General features: G+C 41.6%; 1 protein-coding gene across 1 annotated transcript in view; it reads left to right on the top strand.

The window, feature by feature from the left end:
* Positions 1–20,395, top strand: part of LOC108682831 (unextended protein) — a 46,687-nt gene that overhangs the window by 20,226 nt on the left and 6,066 nt on the right. Inside the window, exons 5-15 of the mRNA XM_047882254.1 lie at positions 2,392–2,573; positions 3,338–3,438; positions 4,173–4,244; positions 13,318–13,489; positions 14,443–14,634; positions 15,323–15,469; positions 17,252–17,403; positions 17,583–17,718; positions 18,446–18,561; positions 18,945–19,061; positions 19,256–19,327. Coding sequence (XP_047738210.1) covers positions 2,392–2,573; positions 3,338–3,438; positions 4,173–4,244; positions 13,318–13,489; positions 14,443–14,634; positions 15,323–15,469; positions 17,252–17,403; positions 17,583–17,718; positions 18,446–18,561; positions 18,945–19,061; positions 19,256–19,327 — 1,459 coding nt within the window. The remainder of the gene's footprint in view (positions 1–2,391; positions 2,574–3,337; positions 3,439–4,172; positions 4,245–13,317; positions 13,490–14,442; positions 14,635–15,322; positions 15,470–17,251; positions 17,404–17,582; positions 17,719–18,445; positions 18,562–18,944; positions 19,062–19,255; positions 19,328–20,395) is intronic.

Here is a 20,395-nt window from a genome sequence, read left to right as displayed (position 1 = left end):
GGCCGCTTTAGTCGCTCTGTGAGCGCCGTTCATCGTTGCGAGTCTCAGTTATTTATCTCTTTGACTTTAATAATGGAGCCACAATAAATATGGCTGTAAGTGTCATTGAAGCTTTATAAATTCCAGCGTATAATTTATCGGATAGTTTAATGACTCTCGACGCCCCAGCAGTTGTCTCGAACTATCGCCGTTTTTTTTTTTTTTTGCGATGAGAAGAACGTGTTTTATGTTCATTTTATAAAGCCGCAGTACTAACGAAAATTATGTTTGGGCAAATCTATGATTTATTACAGTATAAAATGATAATATATAGCATGGTGGAATGTTACGCACGCTGAATCGACGGTAAAAATCAGGTGATGAGTTCGATGTTTTTCTGACCAGCCGGCGACTGTGTGCTTTCTTATTTGCGCGGCACCAACTACGGATTCTTGCTCTACGCATGCAGACACTTTGCTGCAGGCGCGATCCAATGGAGAATCTCCAATGTCATGGAGACATGACATTGGTCTCCATGGTTCGTCTCCAATGTCATGGAGACGAAGGGAAGACCTGGGGAAATTTCAGGCTTGCAGCTCTTGATTGGAAGTCGATCGCGCAAGGGTTAGGTTATCGAAGTGAACGTGTTTTGACGTTCCTCTCTAACTTCCTTTCAACTTTGTTCATGTTCTTCTTTGTGTTTCATGATTGAACACATGGATTCTCATGTGTTCAATCTTGTATAAACAAATGTGTATTGCACCAACTTGTTATCATGTTCTAACCTACGTTTGTGTTCATATAGGCTCGAGACTATTGGCTCCAATTTTTTTCGTGTATCTTCGCATGAGTTTTTCAATAGGCAACTCAAACATGTAATTATATATCTTATACCATATATTATATATATCCATTTATCATTAAGAATTTCTATATGACCTCTGTCAATACCGTATGACCTTCGCCATTTCCGCGTGACCTTCGTTACGGCCGTTCCATAGATGTTTTTTTTTTTTTGCAGGAAAAGTTGTTGGCTCGTAAGGTTTGTGTAGGACTCGATTTGTCTGTGTCACCAACAGTTCAATTATTCATAATGCAATGCTCCAGCATTTTCCTCCTAACAGTTGATAGCAAGTGTGATCCACGCTATCGTGGATTGAGTGTTGGGTCGTAGCAGCGTCATGTGCAGTTCATTTGTTATGTCGGTATGATTACCTGATCAACCTCCCCAATTGCTTGGCTGCGGCAATTCCATTCCATTGACTAATTAACCGCTATGATGATCATTTACGTAATTCTAAAGGCGAAATGTGAAGCAGTTATTTAGTCGTTTTATATGACAATCCTTGAAAAATTGGATTTTTTTGTAGAGAATACTTTGTAAACTTTTGAATTATGAGATGGAATGCGACACTTGGAGAACACCCCACGCAGAGTAGCCCGTATAACTAACATGACCTGTCTCCCTATATAGGGGTTCGGTGATGTGTCTCCTCTGACCTCTGACTTGGAATTCGGAGAACATATTATGTTAGGAAAATAGTTATTGGTTATAATCCAATTCCATACTCGCATTAATATATTTACTTGTGTCAGATTTAACAGCCAGGCCTCATGCCAACAATTGCTTTGCTGTTTAACTGCAGTCGCTCGAAGGTACGACGCGGCAGCGAGGTGAACGCTGCATCGCTAGCCTGGAATTGTTCAATTCCTTATACACACACGATCGCGTTGGTAGTTCGTATGCTTCCCTGCCGGCACGCGCACTGAGTTCTGATCAACATCAAAGCTGGGTTTTCAATTGCGCTGGTTGCGTTGATGAACACACGGTGCACTCTGAGCTTAATCCTCTCATATGATCGTCGGTTATGTTTGTAAATGATGCCAAGGTAATTTTTGGGGTATTTATACTGGTAGCGTTAGAGCTAAGTGATATGTCAGGGTTGTTCGTTCACAATCTGTGGATTCTAGAGCGCCTTGCACATGACTTGCGGCGTTCGCTTCCTGCTTCAGAGCTAAGCTGTCAATCAGAATCTGAATTTGCGCATTTCTGGTCGTCATGGTAGCAGTGGTGACGCGGACACGTGTTGCTGGATCTATGTCACGCCTGCTCATGACGTAGATTTGATCGATTCTTCAGTAATATTTGTGGCATGCATAGCACAGGTTGCTTATTAACGTATAATTTCTATCGATACTCCAGCAATGTGTGTGGCATGCAAGACACAGGTTGCTTAATGACGGAGGTTTTATTGATGCCCCAGCAATATTTGTGGCATGCATAGCACAGGTTTTATTGATGCTCTAGCAATATTTGTGACACGCCGCATAACAAAGGTTTCTTAATGACGTGTAAGTTCGATCGATACTCTGTATGATGACGTCACTCAGGAAACATATGACATGGCACAGATATGCTCGCGCCATCGAGCCTGTGCGGCGTCACGGCAACTTCCTGCTGTGCACGCTGCTGCTGGGCAACGTGCTCGTCAACTCCACCCTCACCATCATCCTCGACGGGCTTGGTGGAGGTATTGTCGCCGTCATCGGCTCCACCATCGGCATCGTCATCTTCGGCGAGATCATCCCGCAGGGTGAGGGATGTTTCGCTTTGTCTAAGGCAATCTTATCATTTTTTGTGGCTATTTATTACGATGGATGCGTCCCAAGTTAAATCTCGAATATTCCTGCTTATAGTTAGCCGTCAATTTTATTCATTTAAAGCATCTTTTCTTTCTCATGCCCTATGTTATCATTCATCTCCAGTTGAATTTTATTTTATGGCAAACGATGATTACCTCACACTGGCCTTATTTACTTTTGGTCATGAATAATTTTTTTAAATAGCTGATTTTATTAGAGCCTCAAACAATGTAGAATCCTTCATTCGGTGTAACCGCCTGTTGACCCAAATGTTCATGTCATGAATGGTTTCACGCCCGGCAGAAGGAATTGTTGCACTTAGGGGTGTCCATTCCATAATAGTTAAATTACTTACTCTTTGATCAGACGGATTAAGTTGACTCACGATTTAAAACCATGGAAATACCGGTATTTAATAAATCGACGCTAGAAAGATTTTTTCTACTGATTGTGTCGTTTTAAACCTTGAGCAGATTCGACGTTAAGTTTAGCGAAACCTCTTCAGGTGTTCTTCGTAGCTACGGCCCTGGGTTATCGAATGTTTTTTTCCATGTATCTATAACCGTATGAGCCTTGCAAAGCAAATTCTCATTTCTCATCAATGATTGACCTGCATTTTTTTAATCGTAGTCACTAAATTGTTGAGAGTATTTCAAGTACAAAATACGTGCTGTAACTTATGAGTATGTTTGATGTTTGTTTGGTGTTGGTGCAGCCATCTGCTCCCGCCACGGTCTGGCCATCGGCGCCCGCACCGTGTGGCTAGTGCGCGTCTTCATGGTCATCACGGGCGCCTTCGCCTGGCCCATCTCTAAGGTGGGTCATAGCAAGGGTGGGTCATAGCGAGGGTGGGTCATAGCAAGGGTGGGTCATAGCGAGGGTGGGTCATAGCAAGAGTGGGTCATAGCAAGAGTGGGTCATAGCGAGGTGGGGTCATAGCAAGGGTGGGTCATAGCGAGGGTGGGTCATAGCGAGGGTGGGTCATGCTTGGTGGTGGGTCATATGAAGAGTGGGTCATGCTTGATGGTGGGCCATATGAAGAGTGGGTCATGCTTGATGGTGGGCCATATGAAGGGTGGGTCATGCTTGATGGTGGGCCATATGAAGGGTGGGTCATGCTTGATGGTGGGCCATATGAAGGGTGGGTCACGCTGCCTTGTGTGCCTTGTCTTGCATGGGTCACGCTGACTTGTTTGCCACGTGAAGGGAAGACTTTTTCTGACAAAAAAGTGTGAGGCGTCAGATATTGGCAGTTTTGAGTCACTCTAGCATGTTAGCTGGCTGGTGTGAGTCGTCAGGAATTGGGTACTATACCTGGTTATCGAAGCACGCATTCCTGGACTGTGTTGACCCCGCACAAAATTATTCAGTAGACAGCGCATCTTGAGCTCAAGCTCTGTTTAATGATATCGTTGGACCTGTTTTTTCACTAGCTGTTGAGTTCGAGCGTGTCGTGCGGCCTAGCTAGTCTTCCTTTAACTGGACAAGTTGTATTAAGTTTGCGCTAATAACCTGGATGAAGAAGTAATTTGTACTTGTGTTTTTCGCAGCTACTGGACTGGGTTTTGGGCGAAGAAATCGGCAACACCTACAACCGCGAGCGTCTCAAAGAACTCATCAAGGTGAGTACCTTACTTTACTCTTATCAATCCATTCCTTAGGTAGGAATAACATCACGGTAGTCAATGAACTTTACCTAGACGGCAACAGGAAGTTAACCCGTTGGCTACGTTTGTGAGTTCACGTGCATGATGCCTAAATTATGTATTATACTGAGCCGTGCACTCAGATGTGTGCTGACCTGAGGCGAGACATGCGCAGTAACTTGAGACTCGGAACTTGCTGACCATTACCCACGGTGTGCAACAGATTTGTTGCTTACTAAATCATGTTCGTTCAGCTTAGCAAAGATTGTCTTGAACTGTAACGGATGAAATGAGTTTTATATCGAGCTTTATAAATGGTGAAGAATTTTTTTAGAAAGTGTGAAACGTTTCTGACGTTACCGTCATAGCGAGTCTTGGCAAAGTGAAATTTCATCAAACTCCTTATAAAAGTGATTCGTTCTTCTTTATAATTTTTTAGTAATCCTTACATTCCAAATCAGAAGGTTAAGATTTGTTTCTAATAGCTGCTATTGACGCAGTTGTTGCCGTGTCCGTCCCACTCATTTCTTCGTTCTAATGGATCAGATCATTAATTCACTAAGGATGAATGAAGCGCTGCGTCATATAACAGTTCATACGTCATCTGCCGCGCCGCCCCACTCCCCGTAAAGATGGCTTCCACGTATGCGCAGTCACAGGTCAAGATTTGCCAGTTGCAAGGGATCTCCTTATATAATTGGCGCGATATAAATACCTCGATATAAGATATTACCTCTCGTCGATTTCGTGCACGTATGTTGGCTGGTGTTACGTGAGGACATTGCCCTGAGTGGCCGTGCCAGCACGTACGTGTTATGCTTCTCATCACATTGTCATGCGCCGTGCATAACGCAGGAAGATTTTAATGCAATATCTTTCTCGTGTTTGATAAGCCCACTTTGTCGCTAAGTGATCCGCTGTGTATATGGTGTCTTGTTGGGCAAGGCTGCTGCAATGATCGTGCTTTCCATATGCTATAATTTACGAAGACGTACACGAATATGAGTATTAATATTGATAGTGAATTTTTTATTTAATTTTAGTCTCTTTGCTTGCAGCGAGCGATACTCGTTAAGTATTCTGGCATGCGTCATTACTGCATTTCTGAAGCCATCAAATCATTTTCCGCGGCGACAAGAAGAATTTGTCCCATGAGGCCATTCTCAAGTCTCCTCACAATGTCTTCATAATTGTACATAAATAGCTTCGTCGTGTCAGATGGGCATAAAAACAAATGTTCAGTGTGTTTACTGGAGATGGAAGTGAGACTGGTTTTTTGGACTAACTAATGTCTAAAGATAACGAACTGTCTGCCAGCTTTAGGAATTTGCCGTACACTCGGCAACGCGTACAGCCAGGACCAAAAGTTGTCCTTCGTTTAGGCGTTATCTTGGATGGTAGCACTAAAATATAAGTATTTATTGCGCGAGCTAATCAGGTACTTCTATTGCTAGAGTTATGTTGGCTGAAATGACTCCCTACTGCTGTTAACTAATATGTACGTATACATATTCAATATATTTATTCTTTCCACTCATTACTATGTTTTCGCTCGAGAGGTGTGCATTTGCCCCATATTTTTTTTTTGTATGAAATTCTTGCAATGTTGCATCTCTGCAATTTACGAGAATTTTAGCTTGCCTAAACTTTCTTAAGCGCTCACGTGCACTCATTTGTAAATGCGCAAATGTTGGTTCCCTTGGATTCTCTAGAAAATATAAGTAGAACTGCGCAAGTGCCATTAAATGCAAGACGGTACACCGGTACACTATAATATAAACAAGTGTTAAAAATACACAGCGAAAAGTATAGTGCTCACAGCTGATTTTTCTAAGAGGGAAAATAAAAAATTAAAACTAGATTTATACATTCAATGAATAATCAGATGAAGGAGCTTTGAAGCATGTATGCTCTGGAAGAATGAAACTTTCCCTCATAATAGTTGATGGGCGGTAACAGCATGTGAGTGTGTGAGGCCAGAGGATCTGCTTCCTCATATGCTGAGTGATTCATCGCGTTCACTGCAGGGTTCATATTTACCTTATGGACACATAACGGACTTATGGAGAACTGCATGGTTAAGACTCTCAAACTTCTACTGTTGCCTATTATTAAAAAATTGTAGTACATTTACAGTGGGGGGAAATAAATATTCGTACACTTGAAAAATCGTATTTTAATGTATGTAAGTACACAAACTTAACAGGAAAAGTGATTTAAATTAGTGTACGAATATTTATTTCCCCCCACTGTATATCATCTGTAACGTATTGAAAGGTTACAGATGGTTCATTTTCTCTATAGGTTTATTGTTAATTTCCGGCAAAACTGTCTTGAGAGGTCGAAAAATAAAATTTAAGATTTCTCTAATTCACTAAGGATTTTTCAGTCCACTATATTTTAAAAATGAAATGGGTGGAAATGTGTCGATCTTAATATTGACTTCTGCTTGAAGCGATTTCACTGCCCAAACCATCCAGAGATTCTTTATTGTTTCAAGGCGATTGTTGGGGCGTATTTATGTGTCTCTTTGTCGAGAATTGATAAATGTTTGATGCTTAACTGTGCTCTGGCTGTGATCATGTTCAGGTCACCCATTGTGATCTCCTGTCTTCAGAATACGAAATTCATCATCTCCGCAAAAAAAAGGATCTTTAGGACTTGCGTGCTAAAAATATTTGCGGATTTTGACCTTTTGATTGAACCGGTCTCTTGACTAAGTCGGTCTCTTGACTCAGCCGGTCTCCTTACTCAGCCGGTCTCCTGACTCAGCCGGTCACCTGACTCAGCCGGTCTCCTGACTCAGCCGGTCTCTTGACTCAGCCGGTCTCTTGACTACTCTTGACTCAAGCTGGTCTCTTGACTCAAGCTGGTCTCTTGACTCAAGCTGGTCTCTTGACTCAAGCTGGTCTCTTGACTCAAGCTGGTCTCTTCACTCAAGCCGGTCTCTTGACTAAGCTGGTCTCTTGACTCATCTGTTCTCTTGACTTTTTAAGTAAGCTACACACAATCTAGTGAAGGAGGCACGGCTGCAGGCTCACAATATGTAATGGAAGGAGGCGCGGCAGGAGGCTTACAATGCAGTGGCCAAATGTCATTGACATGGCTGCTGCAGCGTGTCGACTGGAGTCGTACTATATGAACCAAATTACAATGTCATGTATGAGGTTTTATTATAAGTTGTGTGAAGTATTATCGTGTCCTCGACATGCGCGATAGCTTGTACATGTTAGTTTAAAGTACTCTGCAACTATCGCATGCCTCGACTTCATACTCAAGTAAGTACATGAATAATTTCCTCGCATGAGCATCGCAGCTCGCTTGAGCAGGTGAATCGCTTCACTCACTCGTTATTGAGCCGGTGTGTCGATAGTCGTCTCTATGCACTAATAATGCAAGCCTGGCCTGGTATCTTGCTTCTCAGAAGTCCAATGTTTTAATGCATTGCCACACTCGCCTTTGGCGCACCGTAAAAATGCATGTTCTTTTTTTCGTCTACTTAGATCTTGACGCTTAAATTAATAGCTCGACCAAACTTATTCGTTGAAATTTCTGCCTTAAGGTTGACTTTGTCGATATTACGCAATCAATGGACCTAAGCGAAGTCTTCGAGAAATTTGTCTTGTATTTCCAGATTCCACTTGTGTTAACAAATTACATAAATACATTTATTATAGTTCTACGTGCATGTGAACACAAGAGTTGTGACGGCGGCAGATTAACTGACGCTTTTACTGTCGATGTTCGTCTCATGTGAACATAATTAATTTAACCGTAAACTCGAATTGTGTTGGAATGTTGAACTGAGTGTAATGACTACCGGGTGCTGAGCAGCTGCCCAGTTGGATGTTATATTCAAACCTTCAGTCGCAATCAGCAACTTTCTGGTCTAGTGAAGCACATGTAGAAAGATAGGTTAAAAATTTGGCATGCTTATTAACTGCGAGAAAAAGGAGAAGTTCAACAGAAATAAAAGGGCTTGAGCCTTGAGCATTTTGTACAACTGCTATCATTACTCTTGACCGAAACTAGTCACTAAACTGATTTTTTTTATTTGTCTTGACTCCTCTGTGCTTTTTACTGCTCTTGCAAGTCTAGAACATGAAAATCTGATCAAACTCAGCTATAAAAAGCCATGGCCGTGAACTTTTTGCTGCAACTTGACTAGCCTTCATCAATTTCAATCAAGCCCCGGCATAAAATGCAGCTCCCGAATTTTAAATTGAGCTTGAAACTCTGGGCAGCTTTTAGGATTATCCCTTCACTAACTCCTGCCGCTGAGTTGCTGCACCACACCTTTAGTCTTTAAATTCGCTGAATTGTTTATTCAAACAATTTATAAGCATTCAAATGTAAGGACTGTGCTCATTTTGCACCAAACACACTAGCTCATGCACAGGTCACATGGCATGAACCGCAGGTCACACGGCATGAACCGCAGGTCACATGGCATGAACCGCAGGTCACATGGCATGAACCGCAGGTCACATGGCATGAACCGCAGGTCACACGGCATGAACCGCAGGTCACACGGCATGAACCGCAGGTCACAAATGAGTTATTGCGCCTCACCGCGTTATCGTGTGAAGGCCATGCAACATATTTCGTTATCAAGAAAGTCAAGTTTGGTCACTATAGCGGGACAAATATGCTACGTTAGCATTATTCAAGGTTTTAACCGGGACCCTACCATACGAATGAATGGCAATAAACAATTTACAATATTGTAAGGGGCAACATGTATATTTCTTTACACGTGAGAATTGAGTGACATATACAGCGATGGAACAAGATTCGTAAAACAAGGCGAAATAATTACCGTCTGACAGATAAAGTTCGACACTACTAGTAAGGCACTGAAGACAAACAAGATACTAAAGTATTATAAACATTTACATAAATGTCGATATTTTTTAGATATAAGAGCAAGCTAACGATAGTCAGATTGGAGCTCCGCTACTAATTATTAAACCCTACATCCCTAGAACAGTGCATATTCTGCTTATCTTCAGTAATGTTTGGTCTAGGTTGAACTTCAGTCAAAGCCTGAAAGTGAATTTTACCGAATTTCTGAACTCAGGACTCGCCATATAAGCTGTCACTCCGTAGAAACGTTTACTTTATCTTACTCATTTTCATGGGGATAAGACGATCTCATATTCTCCGTAAATTTTCTCTCTTACAATATTTGATTAATTGCATAAGATCGAAATTGCGAGCAAAGTTTAATTCGAACTCCTCCAATAATTTGTTTCCTCATTGTACGTCTTAGATCAGGGTTTCCCTACAGTACCTATAGGAAAAATCACTGTTAAACTGTCTCACCAGCGTTCATGACTGTAAACGGACTCACCAGCTGGCCAACACGTGAAAATAAACACCATATGAATAGAATAGAATAGAAGTGTCGGCGTTGAAGACATAGGCCCATGGCCTGTTGCCGATTCTTGAACTTTTCGTGACTTGATTCACAAGGGATCCGGTTTTATTCAAATTTGGCCGTTTTATTCAAATTTAACACTAGAAACCCGTACAACATCTGAAAAAAGGATAAACGGTTTATTTCCACATGGCGGCCGTCCACTAGAACGCCGGTACAACCGTCATTAAGTACTTGTACTGTTTGAACTCAACTGTGGGCCGCTGCGACCTGGTGCATGGCTGGCTTCTGGCAACTGCTGGAAATCATTGCCAGTTTACTTTGTGTGAGGCCGTTGAAATTATTGTAAAGTAAAACATACTCAAATTTAAAATCCTGCATGACCCCTTTCCTGTCCGAAAGTGTTCACGTAGCACATGGAAAGCTGCGCGTATCAGTTAGGGAACTAATGTCCTAGGACCTATATATATATAGATTATATACTACATTAAATACTGCATGAACGTCCCATTTCAAATGAATCAACGTTCTCGCCGTGAAATACAAATTTTTCGGAAAACAATTCATTGCCATGAACTACACAAACAGTATCCGATTGATATTGTTCACCAATTCCAAGTGGAGTCAAATTCTTGCAACGTATCATTCCACCTCACCCTCTTCTTCCCTCGCCGTGGTCTTGCCGCGCTACAGTATAGCGATGCGCCGGGCAGCGGACGCGCTGCTGCGGCCCGCCAATCGATGACCTCCCTCGGCCTTGACTTTGTTCCCTCTGCTCGACGCCTCTCAAGTCCCCCTAACTCTGCCCAGGGCATGATTCTAATAAATTAATACGGTTTACACTGGATTTCATGAAAAGCAAAGTATAACTTTTATTAGATCGTGTATCCAATCGTGCCTTGCTCAATATAGTTACATCTGCGCCCAGGCAGGCAATACGTTTTGAAGTGCATTTCGTTTCCGTGTACATTCTTGCTGGACGAGAAAGTGTCCGCATTGTGATTTTTCTTTGCTCGAGAAAATCGTGATAGCATCTAAAATGAACGTTACTTCGTCCGTCAATTTAATTTTACCAATTATTTTTGACCATTGTAGACTCATCCGCTAATGAATGAGCACTGACAACATTTTCGTCGCAGTGCATGTGTGTGACGTGTCCGCTCTCTCTGGAACTGTTGCGTGAGCTGAGATAATCGTGTGTGACGGTTATTTTTCTTTGTCGGCCAGTTGTAAATGTGTACAGCTTGGGCCCAAGTGTTTTTCAGTGTTTCGGCGGGATATCAGGGAAGTCAGTATATATAATTAATCAGTGTGGAAGTGTTCAGGAGGAAATTATTCCTTGACATATAAATAGGACTCGGTACTCAGCAAGTGACAAGCAACAGCATCTTGCATCAGCTGGCCCAAATGAGGGCAAATAGACGGAACACGTCCAACGTTACATCCGACGACGACTCGGAGACGGAGGACGACGAAGGCGGCGCATCAGCGTGACCTTGGACTACGACGTCCTAAACTCATCATAAGGTAAGGTGAATAAATGTTTCACGAGATTTTGAATCTGGCTGTGGCACACAAGAGTTGCGTTCAAAAAGAACGCGTGTCACATCAAGATGCTTGCTTAGCCTACTGTGAAACGCAGCCTAAATATCCCGAAAGCCTTGAGGCGAATTTGTATTAGCATGAAATGTTCAACTAGACGTGATTTAATTCCTTGACTTGTAATCAGTTTTCAATGTCGGTATTCTCTTCTATTAGGTGAAAATATTCCATTTAGCGCTGTGTGCGTTTTTAAGCTCCTAATTTAGGCCGGCTTCACACCAGACTGCTGGGCACGGGCCAGGCAAATATTATTTGATTTATTTCTATAGAAACATTCACACCCTGGGCATGGCAGGTGTCTTGCACGGCTGTTGTTAATGCTTCTATGGAAACTCATCAATAATATCGGACTGACTGTTACTGGCATGTGACTAAAGTATATTTGCAGAAGAAAAGCGCCGCGTCCCGAATTGTTTGGCTAGTGACATTTTTGTGGTTAAAAAAGAAATCGGATTCCAGAAAATTTCGTTTTGTATAAGATACTACAAAAATTTTTGCGTTTGAACAAAATTTTGCATGTGAAAGAGTTTTTTGCTGACTCAAATTATTTGGCGATGGTAATAAGAACTATTACTGTGTAAAAATTAGATGTCATTCAATTTAACAGTTTGCTCTACCTTGACCGCAATTTGGCATTAAAGAATAACGATATATTACGGCCGAAGCACAAAAATGGTCTTTTGATCATTTTTATTAGATTTTTGTTTTAACGAGTTGGTGTGGAGCTGTCGAAAAAATGCGACAACGAACTGGAAATCGCTTGGATTGTCATGTACCTAAAATTACTTAGATTACTTCCAAAATGATATACGAGCCTATAGAATTAATATCATGGAACGATTCAGTAAATTTTATTTATGAATAAAAATCACTAGGTGCCTATAGTAACCTGGATCGAACTCCATTACGTTATGAACAATTAAGAAAGTTAGTCAATCATGAACTCTTTGTTACAATTAATAAGTCTTCTAAACTGCACATGAAGAGTTTTAATCGAAATTTTCTGCTTGAAAAGTGTTTGATGGGTTTATAAATGATTTAAAATGGAATGCCGAAGTGTTCGGTGTGCCCGGTGCGAATATTTTCACGCTGCGACACTCCAGCCCGCGGCGCTTGCCGCAGTGCCGCGCTGCTACTTCTTTTATGAACTAGGCAACTCTCTGCAGTGCTTCTTCATTTCAGAAATGGTGCGTTCGGTTTCTTTCAATAACTTTATTATGAAATGAATTTCATTGAGAGAAAATAAGTGGACGGCAAAGTGAAGCTTAGATTATTTCGCCAAATAAGTGAAATGCATCAAGATATAAATTGTATTGGTTCGGTTATATTCTTCATGTGAAAGCTGCTCCCGGAATGCATGCTCCGCTCTTGGAGGAATTGAAACTGGGGATAGTAGAGAACTATTACAATAGCGCTTACAAATTTGAAGAAAATTAATATTCAGTGTAAAAAATGTCTTTCATATGTCCTGGAAGTTTGAAAAATTAGAGCAATGTCAAAAAAATGTCAATATTATTTTTGATCGTCTCCGTTTTAGAACAACCTGAAACCATTTCGAAATATGGGAAACTTTTCACTTTGTTCGAAATTAAGGAAACAATGCAAATCTTTCCTACTCTGTGTTTACAATGAATACCTACTGAGATATACATCACTCATCGCTCGCGTGATATTGATGAACGAGTATTAAAATGATATAATTAGATTATACATACCTTACCCATAAGTCTAAAGGTTACAAAACAATTTGTCTATTGTTCTGAAATGCAAATAATTTCACCCCCGCGTTTACAATGAATATAGAAATATACATGACCACTGTATATACACAGTTGTGTAGTGTTGATAATGATATTGTTTGGACTTGTGTGACAGGTGATATTAATTATAATTATAATTGGTTGCCTGGCTGGTGGTATCAACAATGATTATGGCTGGACTTGGTATGTGATAATAATACATTATAATCGTTGTTTGTGTTGCGCGACAAGTGATGTTACTAATAATTATGGTTTGTTGCATTACTGTTGATATTAATAATAACAAATGTATTGATTTGTGTTGTAGGTAACGTACGGCCAGAACGATCTGCAGGCAGACGAGCAGAACATCATTTGTGGAGCGCTGGAGCTGCACCGCAAGACGGCCAAGGAGATCATGACACCTCTCGATGATGTCTTTATGCTCAACATCGAGTCTTGCCTCAACTTCAACACCATCAACGAGATCATGAAGCAGGGTAACTCAACTTACTTCTTAGTTCAACGATTATCTCTTATGAACACAACTGTTAGATCATGAAGCAGGGTAACTCTACTTACTTCTTAGTTCAACAATTATCTCTTACGAACACAACTGTTTGATCATGATACGGGTGATAGTATCTCACTTCTGTTGGCTCACTTTAACAAATATCTTTTAAAAACGCAGTTGCATCTTTAAACACCGAATTCTGGAATTTCTTTACATTTTTTTGTCAATAGTGATTTACGACCTCTACTGTCAACACCCACTTCCTACCTGTCTATCCTAACGACCGAGCTCCCATAAAACACATAGTAGCACCAAAATACTGTAAAAGGGTACACAAAATACGTACACAGTGAAAGCAGGCTTGCCCGCGCGGGCAAACCTGCTCCAACCTGCCACAAGAATGAACATAGGATAATAATGTTAGTGTTCACAGTGAAAACCTGTACGAATAGGCTTCTGCCGACAGCCTGCTTATACCTATTTACCGAAATGTACTGCACATTCTTATCTGCTCAACCTGCTTGGCATATGGTCATTTTTTAAACCCTCCATTTTCTTTGTATCTTAGGAATTATTTCGTACCTCAGATGAGCCTAGTGTGAAAACATGGATACACTAATTAAATACACCAATAAAATACGCTAATGAAGTACACTAATAAAATACACTAGTAAAATACACTAATAAAATATAGTAATAAAATACACATATAAAGTACACTTATTAAGTTCACTAATAAAGCACAATAATAAAATACACTAATAATACACTTGCTCACCGAGAGCATTGATTAGGTCGCAGCTGGTTACCTGCTTCCTCCGTGAACCTCTCGCGCTTGTTGCAGGCGCCAGCCTCAGCAGGTAACCAGCACGCTGGCAACCTGCTTTCACCGTGTACGTACCCTAATGTCTTCGCCCGTTGAGAGAGTTTTTCACACAGGCTACTCGCGTATCCCGGTGTTCGAGAACGAGCGGACAAACATCGTGTCGATGCTCTTCATCAAAGACTTGGCGTTCATCGACCCTGACGACAACACGCCCCTCAGGACCGTCAGCAACTACTACCAGAACGCCCTCAACTTCGTCTTCGAGGACACCACGCTTGACACCATCTTTAAAGAGTTCAAGGAAGGTCCGCATCACATCGCATTGATGCTAACAAAATTTATTCGGATTTATCGCTTGAACTTAAGCTTTTTCGTTGGGATTATGTTTATAAATTTGTAGATGTTTTAAGAAGTATGAGGAAGCATTTCGGTCCAAGTAATTCCACCATTCAATCAAAATCATAAATGAAAGGTAAATTAAGGTTAGTCTTGCTTCGCCTATACTCGGTTGATGTTCTCGAGTATAATGTGACGAAGTATTTTAAATAACGTATTAACCTTATCTTTGTACTGTTATCTTACTGTGCACAGAAGACGCAGGTTTTGCTAGTTTATTTTCTAATCTTCAATGTTGGCGTGAAGATATTCGCAACTGGGACACGAAAATTTGTAGGGTTGGATAACCGTGATTAAATGATATTTTGTTGATATGATACTGTACCTGATGAATTTGTGAGATGATGTATTAGTGAGATGGTGTAATGGGGCGATATTGTCTTGATATGATACACTGTGTTGAGATGCTGCTGTATTGGGATCATGCCGTATTGATATTATACAGACTTGTGAGTTTAGAGATGACGGCTGAATGTTCGATCATTTCTGTGGTTAAGGCGAGCTAGTGGTGCCACTATAGCACATTCAGGCCGCTGCTGGCAATGATGACGTATGATGATGATGATGATGATGGTGGTGGCTGCGTTTGTGGTGCAGGCAACAAGGGCCACATGGCGTTCATCCAGCGCATCAACAGCGAGGGCGAGGGCGACCCGTTCTACGAAGTGGTGGGCATCGTCACGCTCGAGGACGTCATCGAGGAGCTCATACAGGCCGAGATTGTCGACGAGACCGACGTGATTAGTGAGTGGCGTGATAAGTGAGTGGCGTGATTAGTGAGTGGCGTGATAAGTGAGTGGCGTGATTAGTGAGTGACGTGATTAGTGAGTGGCGTGATTAGTGAGTGGCGTGATAAGTGAGTGGCGTGATTAGTGAGTGGCGTGATTAGTGAGTGGCGTGATTAGTGAGTGGCGTGATAAGTGAGTGGCGTGATTAGTGAGTGGCGTGATTAGTGAGTGGCGTGATTAGTGAGTGGCGTGACGTGATTTATGAGTGCCTCGAGGAAGGATATTGAGGGCCTGGAGAATATTGAGTGCCTCGAGGGGTAGATACTGGCATACTGCAGGCGTCAGTGAGTGGCAGAGAGGAAGACGTTGATCAAGACGTTGGTCTCAATCATTCTAACGAGACTTTAATCTATCAAATGTTTGTGTGCTGGAGAGAGTGAAGCCTTAATTGATAATTAGTGGAGCTTCCAGATGAGTTGCCGGTATACATCTGTTATTTACAGGCCGATAATGACAAGTAACCCTTGCCTGCAATGCCTGACTCGTGACCCTTGCCTGCGATAGAGGGTAGAGTCTGGTAGATTTATAGGACATAAAACTAGTAGATCTATTGATAGTGCTGTGCACGGTGCTATCAGCTACCTATCTGTTGTGTGACTCTTCAATGTTTAGAAGATCTGCATTCCTGCAGTGTTTTTGTATATTGAAGCCAGTTAAATGGTCAATATTTAGCTCATTACCTTGCTCCATGCAAACTTTACAAAGCTAATGAATAGATTAGATAGACTTACCAATAATTGTTTACACCAAAAATCCCAAAGTGGTAAACATAACCTTGGCCTGTTGGCCATTATTGAAGGCAATAAGTGCCCTTTTTAGCCATCCATTATGATCCATATACTGTTATTGTTAGTAGGCTAATTGCAACATAAAAAATAAAACTTCAAAAAGACAAAAAAGTTGAAAAAATCAAAAAAATCAAATAAATCAAAAAAATCATGAAAAAATCAAAAAAATAATCGATTTTTGATTTTTTTGATTTAAAAAAAAAAATAAAAAAAATCGCCAACCCTGGTTGGTTGTAATTATGTCCAAGTCACCACTTTCTTCTGTTCTCAGTCATGACATAGGTGGTAATGTTTTTTTTTAAAAGGCCTCCCACACTCACCATTCCAACAAAAAGGAATTAATTCTATTAATTAAAAGCAGGGAATGGTTTCATGTCAATGATCAGGGCCCCGACCTTAACGCCTCTGATGGTTGGTAATTTGCTAGTGATTATCGCTGTACTTGTTTGCTTCCATTCAATTAGTTACTGGGAAAATTCATGAACATGTCATTATTTCTGCTGTGCTGTTCTGTGCCGTTTCGTTTCTTACGAAATTCGCCGGAAAAAAATGAATTTAGTGCTTCCTTCTTGTATTAAATTTATTTGATTGAACTGTACATTCTGTATTTTGAAATCGCGACGCTCATTTCATTAAAAAAATTATTTTGATTCTTATCCATAGAAATCTGGCTGTTATGTTTGCTGTTCCGCGCATTTCTAGTTATAAATTTCATGTTTGTTGTCCCCGAGTTATGTGCTCCACCTTTTCCATGCAGAGGCGGAGCACAGTTGCTGCATGGCTTTGTCCATGCAGAGGCCATGCAGCAATTCGCGTTGCTGTTTTATATCTCAAGAGCTTTGCTATTACTTCATAGTATCATAATATATTTGAAAGCTCCTAAGCATATCAACGCGTCATTTTATTCTCAAATTAGGGAGATTAGTGTGAGGTGAGATCGCTGAAGTGAGTTGATGTGAATGTTTCAGCGTTGGAGCCGTTCAAGGAAGGCATGTTGTCAGAGAGCATCCTGAGACGTCTCGTCACGCAGGACGTCATGCACTGCATCAAAATTAGCGACCCTCTCAACAAACAAGATCCTGACACGTTCATCTACACTCAGGTCTGTTGCACCTCTAAAATATTGTATTCGTGGAAATAATTATCGCTTTAGCCTCTGCCATTCAGGGTCGATCTGATAGCTTTAAAAATATTTTATTTGTTCAAATCATTAAAAGTTGGCAAGAATGATTTTGTCTCGTTCCCAGTGTATATTTATTAATGATGATTTATTTCGTGCAGGGCAAAGCAGTAGATTATTTCGTGTTGATCTTGGAGGGCCACGTGGAGGTGACAATTGGCCAGGAGAACCTGACGTTCGAGAGCGGCCCCTTCACATACTTCGGCACCGCGGCGCTCTGCATGCAGCCAGTCGTCGGTCAGTCGTATTCTCTGCAGCCAGTCGTCGGTCAGTCGTATTCTCTGCAGCCAGTCGTCGGTCAGTCATGTACTCGCCGCTCAAGTGGCTACTCACAGGATAAATGTGGCACGTCGTCCAAATATTTACTCAGTTTCTGCCCTCAGCACTGATACCCTCCCCCCTTTTGCTCTGCCAAAGTGGACCAGGATGACCCAAACACTTGGAAAATCTATATCGTTATTGGACCAAAGTGTCTCGGTTCCCTGAAAGGAACGTTGGAATACTTTGAATTCTCGAGTTCAGAAGACAACGTAGAAATGTTGCATTGAGGTTATTTATTGCGTCATTTTGGCGTGTAGCTCATTAACACGCTCCACTCAAATTCTTACTTTACCATTTGTATTTACCGTAAAGTATAACCATAAATCTCTGATGCCGGATTAAACAGATCAGGTTGTTGCCGAAAAAAATTCTTACCATAGAGAAACATTAAATTAATTTTAATTATTTCCTAAAAACGTTATTTCTTCTAGTGATTCTATTTTAGTGGACAAAAAGTTTATAGAAAGCAATATATGCGTATGATATTTGTGTTATCTTTGGATGTTACTAATGTAATGTTTGTATGTTATTAGTGAGATTTTGTATGTTTTCAGTGTAATGTTTGTATGTTATTAGTGTTATGTTTGTACGTATGTTATAAGTGAGATGCTCGTATGTTATTAATGTAATGTTTGTATGGCAGAGTCGATATCAGCGAGCACGCAGCTGAGCGGCGCGCTGCTGGGCAGCTCCCTGCAGTCGCTGGACGCCACCAAATATTCCTTCACTGCGGACTACTCCGTGCGGGCCATCACTGAGGTACGTGCGGGCCATCACTGAGGTACGTGCGGGCCATCACTGAGGTACGTGCGGGCCATCACTGAGATACGTGCCATCACTGAGGTACGTGCGGGCCATCACTGAGATACGTGCGGGCCATCACAGCACGACACGTGATGCATCAGTTGTTTGTATGATCTGTATTGGTTATTTGGTTTGTTCAAGTTTTTGTCGTCCCAGTTAAGCTTTCTTAATTCTTCCCAGGTTGTACCTCAAGTTTTCACTGCAGCGTTCTAGCACGCACAGTTTCCAAAAATGGTTTCATTTAATATGATAAGATCATAGAAGATATTATGTTCTTGGATGGAATAAGCGCCATCTTTGAATGTAAGAAGTGATGTTAACCTAATTATTTTGTACAGGTAATTTTCATGAAGCTGCGTCGCTCGCAATACATCGCTGCTCGCCGCGCCTACAAGCTGGAGAAGAGCCAAAAGGAAGGCGGAGCTTCTGATCACTTCGATTCTGAAATGGCCACGGTAATTATATTTATTTTTACTAACGCCATTCAATAATAAACGCTGCCTCCTGCTCTAATAAATTATTGTGTTTCATTATAATAGTGCTTGGTGGTAATAAAAGAAGACGCTAGTATTCCCAGCTACATATTTCCTGCTGCCAATTCGTGCAAAATCTCGCCTGTAAATTTTGATGGCTATATTCCCGACGACAGATAATGAACGAGGACGACATTCTGGCGTCGCCTGTGATGGAGAGAAGTTCTTTGTCAACACCAAACTCCAAGGTGAGCTGCACGCAACACTTGCTTGCACCGCCACCACTGTTGGGTTGAACGATCGTTTGGGGTCTGAACGACGATCGTTTTGGGTCTGAACGACGATCGTTTGGGGTCTGAACGACGATCGTTTTGGGTCTGAACGACGATCGTTTTGGGTCTGAACGACGATCGTTTGCGGTCTGAACGACGATCGTTTGCGGTCTGAACGACGATCGTTTGGGGTCTGAACGACGATCGTTTGCGGTCTGAACGACGATCGCTTGGGGTCTGAATGACGATCCCTTGGGATCTGAATGACGATCGCTTGGGGTCTGAATGACGATCGCTTGGGGTCTGAATGACGATCCCTTGGGATCTGAATGACGATCGCTTGTGGTCTGAACGACGATCGCTTGGGGTCTGAACGACGATCGTTTGGGGTCTGAATGACGATCGCTTGGGTTCTGAACGACGATCGCTTGGGGTCTGAACGATTGATTGAGGTATGACGGATGATCACTGGTGGTCTGAAGTACAGGGTGAGGCAGAACCGATTGAGCAGTTTTGAGGCGAAATAAAAGAGTAAAAGAAAGTTTATTTTCCATTATTTCCTGAAGAAAGTTTATTTTCCTCGAGGTTTGCATAACATACCATTTAAAATACTTATGTTTTGAAAACAATATCAGGAAGATGGTGGCCGTTGGCTGCAACACACTGTTGCAGTCGTTCTCGGAGGAAGGAGTAACAGAGGAGGATATTGAATTCCGAACGCTATGCTGCAATGTTGCAAAATTTCTTGCAGCCCAGGATGGAAAACAAAATGAAAATGAAGCATTGGGATGAATGAAAATGAAGCATTGGGAGACGTGTGGTTCCAGCAGGATGGGGCTACAGCTCACAGAGCCCGAATGTCACTCAATGTTTTGAAACGCATGTTTCCCGGACGTCTGGTGTCTCTGAGGGGTGACGACTCCAACAGTGTGTTGCAGCCAACGGCCACCATCTTCCTGATATTGTTTTCAAAACATAAGTATTTTAAATGATATGTCATGCTAACCTCGAAGAAAATAAACTTTCCTCTTTATGTACCTCCAT

This window comes from Hyalella azteca, unplaced genomic scaffold (genome assembly GCF_000764305.2).
Source record: "Hyalella azteca isolate HAZT.00-mixed unplaced genomic scaffold, Hazt_2.0.2 contig1316, whole genome shotgun sequence".
In the NCBI taxonomy this organism is placed as follows: domain Eukaryota; kingdom Metazoa; phylum Arthropoda; class Malacostraca; order Amphipoda; family Hyalellidae; genus Hyalella; species Hyalella azteca.
This window is presented reverse-complemented; position numbering and strand designations above follow the sequence as displayed.